The sequence below is a fragment of the Drosophila tropicalis genome, unplaced genomic scaffold (assembly GCF_018151085.1).
Source record: "Drosophila tropicalis isolate 14030-0801.00 unplaced genomic scaffold, ASM1815108v1 contig_393, whole genome shotgun sequence".
Lineage (NCBI taxonomy): Eukaryota > Metazoa > Arthropoda > Insecta > Diptera > Drosophilidae > Drosophila > Drosophila tropicalis.
This window is the reverse complement of record NW_027172855.1, coordinates 527484-543107: the sequence shown is the minus strand read 5'-3', so window position 1 is coordinate 543107 and position 15624 is coordinate 527484. Positions and strand designations below refer to the sequence as shown.

At 34.7% G+C, this 15624-nt stretch overlaps 3 protein-coding genes and 1 long non-coding RNA gene across 4 annotated transcripts; 1 reads left to right on the top strand and 3 right to left on the bottom strand.

Annotated features, from left to right (window-relative positions):
* On the top strand, positions 1-1652 carry LOC137573008 (uncharacterized). The gene is made up of 6 exons (XR_011031767.1): positions 1-88; positions 156-377; positions 455-716; positions 776-1219; positions 1276-1446; positions 1527-1652. It is a non-coding gene; the product is annotated as an uncharacterized lncRNA (long non-coding RNA).
* Positions 1653-4398: 2746 nt separating this feature from the next.
* Positions 4399-5352, bottom strand: LOC137572830 (seminal metalloprotease 1-like). Its single transcript, XM_068284672.1, has 2 exons — positions 5105-5352; positions 4399-5039 (listed from the first exon to the last, which is right to left on the bottom strand). The coding sequence occupies exons 1-2, from the start codon at positions 5325-5327 to the stop codon at positions 4492-4494; spliced, it is 771 nt and encodes a 256-aa protein (XP_068140773.1). The 5' UTR covers positions 5328-5352; the 3' UTR covers positions 4399-4491.
* Positions 5353-6086: 734 nt separating this feature from the next.
* On the bottom strand, positions 6087-7057 carry LOC137572919 (seminal metalloprotease 1-like). Its single transcript, XM_068284773.1, has 2 exons — positions 6827-7057; positions 6087-6763 (listed from the first exon to the last, which is right to left on the bottom strand). The coding sequence occupies exons 1-2, from the start codon at positions 7041-7043 to the stop codon at positions 6225-6227; spliced, it is 756 nt and encodes a 251-aa protein (XP_068140874.1). The 5' UTR covers positions 7044-7057; the 3' UTR covers positions 6087-6224.
* Positions 7058-13156: 6099 nt separating this feature from the next.
* Positions 13157-14826, bottom strand: Or35a (Odorant receptor 35a). The gene is given in 5 exon segments (XM_068284754.1): positions 13157-13225; positions 13296-13478; positions 13788-13883; positions 13944-14363; positions 14365-14826. Coding segments are annotated over 5 exon segments (1230 nt in total).
* Between the last annotated feature and the right edge of the window lie 798 nt (positions 14827-15624).

Here is a 15624-nt window from a genome sequence, read left to right as displayed (position 1 = left end):
CTGGAATATTGGACTCAAAAGTTAAAGTGCCTTTACATCAGGTTATTCAAGGAATTATCCATTGTTCTACACTCTCCGAGGATGCTTGGTAAAAAGAAAATAAGCTACCTTTTCTATAAAATAAGGTAATGAGTTAGACTTTTTTATACTCACAGGATTGAGGCAAACTATTTAGTTTTTTATGGATTTGGTTCGGTGTCGGCCTTGTTTATGCTATATGCATTTGAACAGCCTGAAACTTTTGTAAACGAAATCGTTGAAGAGTTATTGCGCATGAACATGAAACTGTCGGAATCACATTCAAAATATTTCACCAACTCTAAAGAGCACAGAGTTAAATTTTGCATTGCGCTAGCATTGATGTACCTAGGACCAAGGTATGAATGCTCAGATATGCTATGGTCGGCGTTATTTTCCCAAAATGATCAATTCAATATTATATTGATGTACGAAGTTATCGTTGCTGAAAGCCTCCGCAATGCAGATACACTTATAGAGCGATTGCAGTCACTAGCCACACTCCAGCCAAATCAGCAACTGTCCCTACTTTCAGTGACCAATATATTTCTCAAACTTAAATGGAATACACTAAAAGATGATCAAGTTCAAAAGATAATTGAAATATTTCTTGTACTAGCCATGCAAGAAATTTCTCAAGTCCGACAATTCGCCAAAATAATTCTGTGTAAAATAACTGACATGTGTGAAGAGAAAGGGTAAGTTGTGAATTGTAATCCGGAATTTATTAATAACGGACTAAATTTTTTTTCAATAGATTTTGTATTCCCGTAGTTAATACTCTGCTGAGCTCTATTAATGTAAATTTTCAGTCGATCGCGCCACAATTAGAAGTACGTTATTTATTGCCTGACATACATTTCGAACCGTATCTTAGGGGTTGGGAATTAAATATGTCAAATATAAAACCTGTTTATTTGAAAGATGATGCCATATTGCACATTAGTAAATTTCGAAAAGCTGTGAAACTAGCATCCATGGAAAATTTTCCAACGAAAGAGCAACATGTTCATTTCAATCCAATAAGCCACATATATCCCAAGCCAGATCTTGTGCCACATCAATTAACGCATAATAATAATGCAGAGCTTGTTGTGGTAGCTAGCCTTATTTATAACTTGGCCACGTTAAATGGCTTGATGGAAACCTGTCGGGCACTTGGTATTAGGACATTGATTATTAACGACTCAACAAAATTGAGGTAAGACACTTTTGAAACTCACGCGTACAAAATAACTTATTTAATGCAAAATACAGTCCAACCACTGAGCGTACTTTAGACATTGTACAACTAAATTGGAAATCACTTGACAAATATTTGTATGACAAAAGGATGGACAATTATGAAGTATTTTTTACTCAAAGCACCGCTCAAAATACAGACTATGTGGACTTAAGTTTTGCCAAGAGAACAATATTGATACTGAGGTAATTAAACGGTTCGACTTTTTAAAGTATATGATCTAATTAATTAATCCAATCAACATTCCAATATTAATCATTTACAGTGAACATCAACATGATTTACCGGAAAATCTAAAGTTTATCTCAGATAAGGTTGTTGAGATACCGGAAACTAACTCTCAATATTCACAAAAACTGTTGATTTTTAAATATTATAAACAATATTTGGCAAAGGAGTAAAATTTATTATTTGTATAATTGAAGGAAATAATTTCCTTATTTTTAGTAGTCTTGTTAACAAAAAATTTCAAGCAAACGTCTAGTTTACTTGCTATCAGCTCTCAATGGACTACAAAGACTGCATGGTTAAACTCTTCTTATACAGAATTATTGATCTAAGATTTAAACAATGGTTTGAAAAATCATTTTCTGCTAGCTTTCAGCTTTAAAATCCAAGCAAATTTTTTAACACAGCATATCTAATGCGAGAGAACGTATTTCAACTACTTTTATATCGCTCACTTCAAGTTCTTAAAATGAACAGATGGCAGTTCATTTTCATCATTTTACAAATGAGCGATAAGATATTAAGTTATCCTTTAGAAGAACCTGCTTTGGATGATCCTGAGTTAACAGAAAATTATTATCAAGGTGATATAGAATATCCTCCAATTAAATCGCGTAATGGGATTTACTCAGAGACTTTCCGATGGCCAAATGGCATCGTCTACTATCATTTTGGCGAACGGCAATTCGGTAAAATATTCAGAAGATAATCTATAATCTATATATAAATAATCTATAATTATTTATTAATTAGAATCTCTCATCCTTATTTAGACCAGTACCAAAAAAACCATATAGAGCTTGCCATGCATGTAATATCCGGGTTTTCGTGCATCAAATTTCAAGAGGTTCCATCGAGTGCCACGTCTTACTTGAACATCACTTCCTATAAACCTGGTTGCAGTGTAGATAAAATTGGCTGGGAGAATAATGTTCGAAATATGAATCTGAAATCAAATAATGTGGGATTTGGATGTTTTCGCCTTGGAACCATATTGCATGAGCTGTTGCATGTGTTGGGCTTCAAGCATCAGCACGTAGCCGCTAATCGCGACGAATATATTTATATCCATTGGAAGAACATAAAGCCAAAATTCTGGAACGATTTTCTACATGATCACAAAAAACAGCCACTAGATAATTTTGGAGAGGATTATGACTATGATAGTGTTATGCATTATTCTCGATATGCCTTTACCATCAATCGTAAATTAATGACAATTGAACCCATTAAAAAGGGTGGTGAACGGATGGGACAACGAATCTTTTTGAGTAACAAGGACATTAGGAAACTAAATCAAATGTATAAATGTGAATTAAGAGGAAGTTTTCCAAAAAGTTACTTACAAATATAAGAAATTTAATTTTTGGAGTCGAATCAAGAAAAAAAATATATATAATCATCCTACATTTCGGTTGTATATGTACGATCTGTTACCTTAAAACCCTGAATTTTTCATCCTTAATTATCATCAAAAATCAAAAATTAAACGAAAAATCTTTATACGCCAGAAGATTAAATACTTTATTAAACTAAAGAGAATTGTTTTTGTTTTTTTTGCAAGAAGACAGTGATTTTTCTGGCCACACAAATTATAAATATATAAATATGATAAGCACTGTATTCTCTCATCTTTCCTTTTTTCTAGAAACTTTGAAGCTGGACCAAAATGAAGTAAGTTGACCGTCAACCAAATACTTTAACTGAACATCTAGTTTAGTTGCTTTAAACATTAGGTACTACCACCTGGACCAATCAATTCGTTTCTCTTATATAATTTTCTGTGTATATGTGTTTATATGTTTACTTGGTCTAAAATTTGGCTTCAATGAATGAATTTTCTGCAGTTAACAGTTTTAAACCTGAAGCGAATTGTCTTGAGGTGGCATATTTATTTGCGTGAATCGGAGTCTTCAATTCAGTTACTTTAAGTGCTTTCACCTCATAAAATGAAAAGATGGCAATTTATATTCATTCTTCTTCAAATTAGCCAAACGATAAGGACATATCCATTAGAGCAATCTGACTTGGAGGATCCCGAGTTATCGGAAATATATTATCAAGGCGATATAGAATCTTTACAAACCCTTTCCAAATTCAATGGAGTTCATTCAAAGACTTTTCGATGGCCAAATGCCATCGTCTACTATAAAATTGACAATGGGCAATTTGGTAAAAAAAAATTTATAATCTAGAATTTTTCTAATAATATATTTTATATTTTTAATTAGATCAGGATCAAATGAATCAGACACAAGATGCCATGTATGAAATATCCCAGCTTTCGTGCATTAAATTTTAATTGTTTTACCCTGGTGTCAAAACTTTCTTAGATATCACTTCACATAAACCCGGTTGCAGTGTCAATAAAATTGGCTGGCAGCAGAACGTAGTTCAAACTATGAATCTGAAACCAAATGTTATAGGCACTGAATGCTTTCGTCTTGGTACGATATTGCATGAACTGTTGCATGTGTTGGGATTCTATCACCAGCACGTAGCGTCTAATCGCGACGAATATATTAATGTCAATTGGAACAATATTAAGCCGAAATTCAGAAGGAATTTTCTTCATGATCACATAAATCAGTGTCTTTACAATTTTGGAGACGATTATGACTATAATAGTGTTATGCATTATGCTCCAAATGCCTTTAGCATCAATCGTGCGTCGCGGACTCTTGAAGCGAAAAAAGAAGGTAGTGAAAATATGGGACAACGTAAGTGGTAAGGATATTATAAAACTAAACCGAATGTACGAATGTTCAGGATATGTTTAAAAAATAAATGAAGTTCTTTTATGATGATGAAACGATTTTTCAATGCGTGACAGAAAATTTCTCAACAAAATAGTCAGACAAATTTTTTAACTCAGTTTTTTGAAGTGAAATCTTTAACAAACAATGGGATAAAATTCTATATTAACCCATTAAGGAATCTATATTTAAACCATTTGATTAAAATTTCAATCAACTTGGTAGTATTTCATTTTTCATGTACATTTAAACCTGCCTCGGGCATTTGTACATGGTATTCAGCTTATTTATATCGATTTGGGTCATTTCCAGTCGTTGCCCCATGAGCTCCTCAGCACCTTCTTTTAATGGTACAATAGTCATTTCACCATTTTTGGAGAAGGCATAGGCCGTATAATGCATTACGCTCGCATAATCGTATTCCTCATCATAATTTGTAACTGTATTCTCGTCGTATTTATTGAAATTATGTTCAGTGCCTTCGGTGATGTTTTCCTCCGCTATGCGCACATACTCATCACGATTATGAGTGCTCTGCTGATGATAGAAGCCCAGGGCATGAAGAAATTCATGAACGATTGTGCCAATACGGAAACAGCCCGTATCCAATGGATAGTTTTGTAAATTCAATTGTTGAACTCTATTCAAATGACCAACATACGAATAACAACCTCCTGCCTCGGAGGTGACATTCACATAGTAGGCCTGATCACTGGTTGCCTCTTTGAAGACTAAACACGAATGACGCTCAATAGTTCGAATACCACGGAGGATGTGATCACGATGTTCTTGATCTAGCAGATGAAAAAATTTAGAATAAACAAATGTGCTAAAAGAACGCGTCCTACTTAAAACATACCTATATAACTGTTAATGTAGTAGTATACAGTTTTGTCGGGCCAACGATAAGTCTCATTAATTAAACCATTTCTACTCTCTGGGGTATTGAAAACCATATCGCCTTGAACATAGCCAGCAGTTAATTCAGGATCAGTTTCTATCCTGGTGGATGTCGCAGCTGGTGCTGCCATACAGCTGCTAACTGCTAAAATAAGCCCCGCCAGGCAAACTATGGTCTGCATATTGTCACGTTTCAGTCAATACTATTTCAACAAATGAAACTTAAATAGAGACTTTTTATTGTTACGTATTTTTGCTGCGGATAATTTATTGTCTTTGTCGGTGCGGACCGCTTTTTATAACCTCAGCAATGGGGAAAATTCAATAAAATTGACCGTTGAAGATCTTATCTAATCGTGAGATGGCATAATACGCGCTATATGTTATTACTATGCTATAAGATGCCAATGTATTTTGTTAAAAAAAAACAACAACTTTGTTTCTGTTCATGACATGGCATTTTGTTCTTAAAATAAAACAACTTTGTGGTTTTGTTCAATTCATTTTAGCTCAGTTGATTTCAATTTGTTTATCAAATACCTTTACCTTTTGGTGACAGAATAGGTTATATACATACATACATATGCCGGTACAAGGAAGAAGAAAAAGGTATTATAGGTTTAGATATTTAAAACGAGGGGAAAAATTACCGTAACTACACCTAAATTATAAGTAAAATATCAAACCCTTTTATGTGCTGGCTCGACATTAAAATTTTGACATTTAAAGGTTTGACAAAATTAAAAAGGTCGCAATAGTCAAAACAAGTGAGAATATATATAGAAAGAATTTGAAAATATCAAATTAAATATTAATATTAGGAGAGAAAATGGCTCTTTTGTGTTGTGGAACTTTCTAAATTTATTACGAAAGTATGTATTTTAGAATTATATAAAAATTTGGAATTAGCAATTCCGGGGTTGTCAGCTTATAAAAAAATATTTACGGATTAGCAATACCCTGTCAGGCGTTTTATTAGCTACTTAGATAAGGCAGAATAAAAAGAAAATTTACGACTGATTTTAATAGGCAATTCGATCGATAGACAACTTTATCGCTTATATTGTAGACTGTAGTCTTTATGGACAATTGTACATGGCATTGAGTTTCTTGATATCGGTTTCACTTAATTCCAATCGTTGTCCAATAACATCAACAGCTTCCTCTTTGACGGGAACTATGGTCATTTCACCATTTTTGGAAAATGCATATGGACCATAATGCATAACGCTGCCATAATCATATTCCTCGCCAAAATCGTTAACAGTCTCTTCACTGTATTTATCAAAATTGAATTCCATGCCTTCGGTAATATTATCCTCGACAATAGTAACATATTCATCACGATTAGCGGCGCTTTGTTGATGGAAGAAGCCCAATGCATGCAGGAATTCATGGACCACCGTATAGAGTCGGAAGCAGCCCTCACCAATGGGATAATTTTGTAGATTCAATTGTTGAACCCGATTCAGATAGCCTATATAGGAAAAGCAGCCACCATCCTCTGATGTGACATTTACATAATATGGCTGATCGCTGGTTGCCTCTTTAAATGTTAGACAAGATATCGACTCAATGGTGCGTATGCCTTTCACTATGTGATCACGATGTTCTTGATCTAATAATAATATTAATATATTAATTAGTTATATATTGATTCATATGAACGTTACTTTCGTACCTATATACCCATTGATGCGATAGTAGACAGTACGATCAGGCCAACGATATGTTTCATTACGCCAAATGTTTCGCAATTTTCCATTAGGAACCATATCCCCTTCTATGTAGCCAGCCGTTAGCTCTGGATCTGTCTCAATGCGTTGCCTGGGCATGGCCAGGCAAGCAGAAATACCCAATAGAAATAGTATATTAGCAGCTCTCCACCAAGTATACATGATGCTCAACTGACTTATCAATGAAAACTAATGCCCGAAACAACTTAATTAGACATTTTTTGAATTGGTTAACTCAATTGTTCGTATCTAATCGCTCTTCTAGAGCACGGTAGCCAAAATTATCGTTTTCGATTTACAAAACATGCTTTTAGGCGTCAATTTAAATTTTTGCGCAATATTTTCAGTTGCCAAAAACAAACTCAGTACATTAAAAAACGACGAACAAATGATATTATTACGTAAAGATTTATTATCAAACAATATGTCTGTAAACCGTTCACGGAAATAAAAAGTTAACGAGCGAAATTTATCATCATTAAATTGTGTAAATAAAGGTAAAAGACCTGAAGCTGAGATAATGATGCATACAAATGTATAAGATGGAAAAAAACACAAATATTCAAAAAGCCTTGAGTGTGAATTTTCTTCTTTAAATAAAAAAAAAATGTTATCTTTTTTAGTATAAGACTAATTAATGTTTCCTTCTTTTTTTTTTTTGTTTTTGTGGCTTTTTTGTGTTGTTTTTTATTTCAAATATTCATAAAATATTTTTTAATATTTTTGAACTGGCAGTTTTTACAATAAAAACTGCTTCTTCTGTTTGACACATCACAACCAATTTTTTGGGCAAGCTACCATTTGTTATCGGTCAAAAGATAATATGTACAACATCAGTAATCTTCTGAGCTATATAAACCCCTGCCAAGCTACTAACGACTTTAATTTTAAGAAAATGATTCATCTGAACTGGGGCTGTCTACTTACATTGCTGCATTTAGTGGTGGCCAATCCGGTGAGTGACGATATGTTGCTTACCCAAGAGCAGCGTGATTATTTAGGGGGAAGCACCAAGAACCCACTTACTAAGAATGTGATGCTTTGGTCACAATATTATTGGAAAAATTCCGTCTTGGTCTATAGCTTTGGCGAGGGTTTGAGTGAGTATTATGAGGCATGTATGGAAAGTTGGTATGGTGAAATATCAGTGAAACTTTGATCTAGGCACCAGTGATAAGAAGACCATAATCCAGGCCATGTCTAGCATAAGCAGGCAAACGTCTTGTGTACGTTTTCGTCAAACAAGAAATCGCCAAGAGCCTCAAGTCATCATTCAGCGCAAGGATTCGGGCTGTTGGTCCTATGTTGGATTCTTGAATAGGATAGGGCAACCTTTAAATTTGGGGAGCGGCTGTATGACGCTCGGTATAATTCAGCATGAACTTCTTCATGCCTTAGCCATTGTCCATATGCATAATGATCCTCTTCGTGATAAGTTTGTCAAAATTCTTTATGAAAACATTCAAGATGATATGATAAATAATTTTCGTGTCTATAATTCAAAGGATGTCGCAGACTTCGGCCTTGGCTATGACTATCGAAGCATAATGCACTATGGTTCATATGATTTCTCGAAGAATTACAAACGCACTATTATACCATTGCAGAATGTTCAAATTGGTCAACGTTCGGGCCTAAGTCCAAAGGACATACTAAAGTTAAAACACATTTATTGTACCTAAATAACTAATAAAGAAATGAAAACAAAAAATTCAAAAAATAAAAAAAAAAAAAAAAGCATTTGCAATTCCAACAAGTCTGGAAACAGGAAAGAGAAATTCCCAAGGAAGTGTCTGGTTGCCTTTTGTTCTGGCCACTAAAAATTGAATATTTAGTGGCTGGTAATTAAAAATTAGCGCCAACAACTCGACGGCACAAAACTCTAGCCCAAGTCCTTGCATATATAATCCCAGGTTTTGTCCTGTCCATGTTACATTGTGCTATCCTGTTTCTTACTCTTTCCGCCTCCGCCCTTCTCCACACAGCCCGCTCTTACTATCTCTCTGTTAGGTGCATTTATACAGTATTTCTGGTTTTTTAATGCCACAAAAGGTATCTCTAGTTAGTTAGGTTGCCTGCCGCACCGACAGTCTGAACGGAAGTCGTAAACATTTAATTTATGCCAAGCTCCATCCATTTACGTTTTTAGTTACACCTAAAAAGATGTGCAAACTGCTGCATTTTATCAGTTGCACTGGAACTATCCATAAAATGCTCTTGCTAATGAATGAGAAAATATAAAAAAAATTTATAAAATATGTCGTTAAAATAAGCTAGAATGCAGGTGTCAGCTAGTGATATGGTATATTCAAGACTAGTTGTCTCCTATACTTTAAGCAGATTTTGTTTTGTATTTATTTTCATGTTCTGTGTATTTACACATATGTATTACTTTTTTTCTGTTTTATAGATAGAAATATTAAAAACAAACTTGAAAACTTATATCTTATTTAACTTACATGTACATCAAAGATGTTTTGTATGGCTGGACTAATCTCCTCGGTTCCAGCAGATGACGATTGAATTCCCCACCCAGAAAACCCTCTTGCTGACTTTTCTAATTGAGTCTTTTAAGGTCAAGGATAATATATTTGTCACCAAATTCAATCATCATGCAAATTACGACACTTTTTAAATATACTCAAACCAAACAAAAAAAAATTTAGCCAATGCTTTTCCAATTTTGATCCCTGTCAATAATTGATGACTTTCTGCTCTATTGTTTAACCTTAGACTTCATAAAGAAATTCTTGTAGATATAATGTGCAACTAAAACGATTCAAATGGCTGGTTTGAACTTTATATATAATAAACGTTTTTCTACTCTAAAATTTATAATGCTTCCAAAAAATACTCTAATCAATACAATGCAATCATTTCCTTGTTGCATCTACGAAACCCTTGTTATATTTATTGTCCATGGAATACTTTTCGGCTTGGTTGTCTTTACATTTTTTCTCCCTCAAACAAAATATTGCTAGAATAATAAATAGAAAATTTAATGGGTTAACGCCTGACCATCAACTTTTCACCAAGATGAGAAAAATGGCAAAGAAAACGAGCTCAAGCCAAGTTTTTGTTCTTTGCTCGATTCTTGTCTTGCTTATGATGATGATGATCATCATCATCATCATCGTTGTCGTCGTCGTTGTCCTCTTCGTCGTCGTCGCTCTAATTTTATGACATTCCATTGCCTTTTCATATATGTGGGTGAGGCGAAGTGAGATAAAGAGTGATAGGGGTGGAGAATCGAGACTGAGGCACATATACACATAGCCATTTCATAGTCAGACATGAATGCTGTTGCTGCAGTGCTTTGTTGCTCTGCTACGCCTTTGTTTGTATTGCCCTCAGGGGTAAAGTTTTTAGGATAATAACTTCCTGCGACTTTACGAGCCAAGGCAAAAAGCCAAAAAACCCCACTAACCCACCAACAGCAGAAGCTAAAGGGAAATGAGAATACTTAAGCAGGCACACACTAAGAGAAAAGGCAAAGCCACTTATTGCGTTAGTTAAAAGTGTATGCGTGGTCAGTTTTTTTCCGCTGATCATGGCTAATGACTTAAGTATAAAGCGAAACAGGAAACGGGTTTATCATTATTTTCATATTGTAAGTTGTGCATTTTATAGCTTCCATTTTGATCTATGGGCTTAGTAAGGCCACACCCAGTATCTAATAAAAAGTTCACATTATTTGTCGCGGTGTATGAATATCAAAAACTGCATATGAACAGCGTTTGGGCTAAGGCAAGGCAAGGGCCCTGCACAAAAATCTTAAGACCTCCACTTAAAGTTAGTCAGCGAGTAAAAAGCAAAAGCAAATGCCAACACATCAGCCAGCGAGAAGCAAGGCGAACCACAGAAAACTTTTTGACGTTGATGACAGCAGTAGGACCAAGAGCACGAGCAGCGGCATCAGCACCAGCAAGGACATACTCTTGCTGGTGGATTATTGCGGGGGACAGCGGGGAGTTTATAGAGCATATTAAAGACAGACAGTGGGAGAGGAGCTTGCTTCTATGCCATGACTGTGGGCATAATCTCAGACATAATTACACATAGCAGCCACAGAGACAGAGGCAGCGGCAGAAAGGCCGACAGACAGACCATCTGACAGAGCGACCAAGTCAGAGTCGGAGACTGACAAATGCAGTCATACATGAATGAGCTTCTTTTTGCCTTCCCCTCCATTTGTTCTTGCTGCTTCATTCCCGGCTTTTGAATCTAAGCTTTTCTTGCTATCCTACGTTTTTTCTTTACTTTGTTTTTTATTTTCCACCTGTTTTTCGAGTGAAAGTTAACTTAAAGGTGGTGGTCGACGAGTTTAGAACTTTTTTATATGTGGCTTTTTCCCGTGTTTCTTGGCGTGAAGTAAAAACTATTAAAAGTGCATTTAAAATTAATTAAGCATACGACGTGTTGCACGGGCGGAGAGTGGTAAAATTTTCTAGTATTTAATGTGAAAACATGTTCATGTTCATTTTCTCCATTTTCACCATTTCATTTGCAGGTCGTAAATCGGGCGAATGTAGATACATACATTATGTATATATGTTTGTATGTATGTCCATAAGTATAACCATATATAGGGCGGCGGCGGCTTGTAAACTTTTCAACACAATATCGCTAATGATAATTACAAGCTCTAAAAACTTTTCCTGCATTCGGATGGCGGTTTACCCGCCTCTCTCTCTTTCATTCTCTTTGTATCTCCCACTATTTCATCAGAACTCTTTTTCTCTGTCTGTCTGTCTATTTGTCCTTGCCTTTTTGATTTTTTTTTTGTGTTTGCTTTTTCAACTTCAGTTGGCAGTCAACACAAGCATAAAATATATATAAAAAAATTCAGTGGTTGGCAAACAAAAGTTCTAGAGACCAGAAAAAAGTTAAAGGAGTTCTCTAATTAAACGCTATTATTAGAAATTTGTTAGGGTTAAGTCCCAACAAAAAAAGATACATATATGAATAGAGATCGTTAACTAGATTTTAAAACTAAATCAATTCATTAGCTCAAAATAAACTTAATTTAAAGCTTCTCTTATGGATTTTCTGCAATTCTGTGGAGTCAATCGATATACAATTTTTATGGCGCCTAATAGTTATTTGGCTTGTATATAGTTTCTTCTATCTCTAATATGTAATGTACATTACAAAATCAAACGATATATAGATAATTTATTTTTGCATCTTGCACCATTTACATCTACTCGTCAGTATATATCATTTTCTAAGATTTTTATAGGAAATTACGAAATCTTGACTTTCTGCCCTGCTACTGCAGCTTAATGGAGAGCTTATTTAACTTGCAAATATATTTGAAAAATTCATTTTAATTGTAAATATTCTCTCGACCATTTCATTTAGTAAATCTCAATCCTTTTCGCTCATTAGCCTGGCCTATTAAGCCAATCGCCAAGGCCGCAATTCCCAATACCAACTGATGCGGCTGCTGCTGCTGCTGCGCTAATGAAGTGCAAATTGTCTAATGGCTCAATGGGGGTGGAGAAGTGGGGAACATGGGCAAGAAGACGGCAAAGAGGCGTGGTTAGACGTCGACTGTGTCTAATTATCAATGAGAGGAGGCAGCACCAGCATCCAGTGAGCCATAACGAAGCAAAGTTCGACTTCCTAGCCATGATGGAATTATACATATTTTCACCATTCAGTGGGAGCAGTATAGAATTTGCGATAGACAGAGACAGATAAAGATTTTTATGTGAAAAGTTTATATGGCAAAACTTTAATGGATTAATTTAGCAAAAATGTTCGTGCCAGAGAGGAAATTGAAATTGAAATGAAAATGGGAGAAGAAGAAACAGCTTGAAGATTTATAACCGCAAAAGAAAACCAACTCGCTGATCATTGGAGGAATCTTTTCATCTCCACCACCAACGTTTCTTCATTAAAGCAGAAAAAATATAAAGAAAAAGAATATTCTAATTTTCGCTAACTCAAAAAGTTTCACGAAAAACTTGATTTGCCTTTCTTCCGCCAAATTAAAAGAGAACAGAACAAAAAAAAAAAAATGGGGGAAAGAAAGAAACTGTGGGAAACCAGTCAAGCGTTAACCTGACGCCTTTTATCAATTTAATTTAATTAAAATTAATTCACCAATAATTGACTTTTAATATGCAATCATTTGTATCGACTACTAGAGGACCTCGACATCGACAGTAGCAGCAGCAACATCCTTCTGTCCTCTGACAATTTATTAAATTTATGCTTCATTAAAATACACACAAAAAAAAAAAAACGTAAATTATTCATTTTCATTTTTAATTGCTTATTTGTCGACGTTGCATCGATGTGAGAAATGTAAAGTAGGAGAAGGCACCCTGCAATATCTGTCAAAGCAGAATAATATATGTTTCACAAATTATACAAATTGGACATATATAATAGCAATTGATCCACCTTCAGGCCAGCCTGTATGCTAACACGAAAATACTTCAATCCTGTCACATAAAATGGTTTGCTGTTCATCTCTATGGCCAATGTGACAAGCTTAAGTAGCCGCAGATTCTCCTCCGCATTTGTCGAATACTGCAAAATGTCTTCCCAATTCGTGTGATAGTACATAGAGCTAAGGGAATCCGTCTAGAAAGATTAAGGAAAAGATGATTTAAAAAATTAACATCCGAATCGTTTCTTATTCAAAGATAAGCATATGTTATTTTTTAAATTTCAGTTATGTTTAGTAAGTATTTTTTCTTGCCAACGAAATAGGAACGAGTTATGAGGTTCCAAAGTTTAATTTCAGGAATAACTACCAAAATAAATAATGTTAAAAAAGGCTATAGTTTAGTGACTTAATCATAATATATATCAAAAGGAAGGTAAAGACTCGGTTCACAACCGAGTATTACTTCCTAAGATTTTACAGTTAATCACGAATAAATTTTTTACCGTATAAGCCAAATTTGAACCCAATTGGCCAAGTGAAAGCAATTCAACCGTTTTGGCACCAAACCAAATAGCATATATATAATTGGCCAATGGATTCTGAAAGACAAAAAAATAAACTTTTGACGGAGCCTATAATGCATTATAAAATCGACCCACCGTATAAGCCTTAAAGGATAGGGCACACAGTAGGCCAGCAGCAAATGCAAACATTATGAAAACTCTAACCGTATATTGTTCCTCCAACTCCTGACAGAAATGATTCAGTTCAACATTTTTACGAAGTGTACGAACAACCAGTTCCTTTAATTGTCTAGCCATGTGATTACGATTCCTTGCTAACAAAATTGTATCTATATCTTTTTTCAAATCTCTCTTCATCAATAGATAACGACCATTTAGATGGGCAATCAATTCACACAGCAAATTCGTCTCACCAAACATCATCGAATCGATAATCAAACCAACCCAAACATTACTTAATAGTAATGGTAGAAATATATAAAACGGTTGGACATCGAATGGAAATATCATTGAATAAAGAAAATCTTTTCGACGATTGATCAGCATAAATATGGGGGGAAATAAGATAGCCAGATATAACAGCTCCATACATGGCCGAAACTAAACGATTCACTTTCATATCTCGCTCAACTTTCTCAAACATTTGAATCTCCTTGCGTGGATCGACATAAATGGCGTAGTAGAACTTTTGCAGAAACTTTTGCAAGTCGCTTGAATGAAGCAATATATGAAGACTTCGAAACTGAACTTCAACCAATATCAAATATGTGGGCATCCCAGTTAGAAAAGAATCCAGGTTTAATTCTCTCGCTTCACGGCGTAGATAACGCAACTCGGCATCATTATGTTGTACGAATATCAGACAGCCAAGTACGGCCATTATATGATCTATATAGCGTCTCCATTTTCCAGTCGATGGATCCAACGGCCAAAAGATATGATTGTGGCGAAATATTGCCAATGGCCAAGCTAGTTTCACTTTTTCACCATCCGGCAGACGGGGCACGTAACGAACCATTTTGAAACAATTTTAGACTTTGAAACTTTTGCCTCAAAGTCTTTCTTTTATATATGGCAAAGTTTTCTCATGCGTGCAATGGCTCAATTAAGTTATTAGACAACAAAATGGAAACATTTAGAAAGTTTATTTCTAAACATTTTAAATTATTGTTGTCTCATCTGTAATAAACTTGTCCCTATCAATAGGTTAACATGTAAACACATTGCAACGAACTTTCAATAATAAGTTGGACAACAAAGACAAATTAAACGAATAAGAAATTAATGACCTGTGTGAGATTTTCATAAAATTGAAATTCTGTTAAAGAAAACAAAACAAATGCCCATAAAAAAGGACCCTTTTGACAATAGTCGCTTTGTTTTATTTATTTGGTTTGCTCTCTAGCTTACATAAACATTGTTTTGCACTTATAGAAATAAATTTTCATTTTGAAAATAATATACACACATACATATATTTCATTTAAATCAATATTAATATCAACTATTTCAAGCACAAGATTAAATTCCAGCTAAAGGCTTTCTTTTATCAATTGTATATTTCAGTGCATCAATATGTTTACCTTAACAATAGTCCTTCGACAGAATTTAACTAGCTTAATTCCTAAATTATTTCAGTCTTTTGACCCTTCTGAAAACCTTCTGTTTATTGTATAGTTTCTAATGACTTTAACTTGTATTATTATGATAATTATGAAACATATTTTTGCACTCCATTTCATCCCTGCTCCAGTTTCCTCTCTGCTTCCCTGTGGTAATTTTTCTCAACCTCTCGTCCAGCATTAGCGTCCGTGTC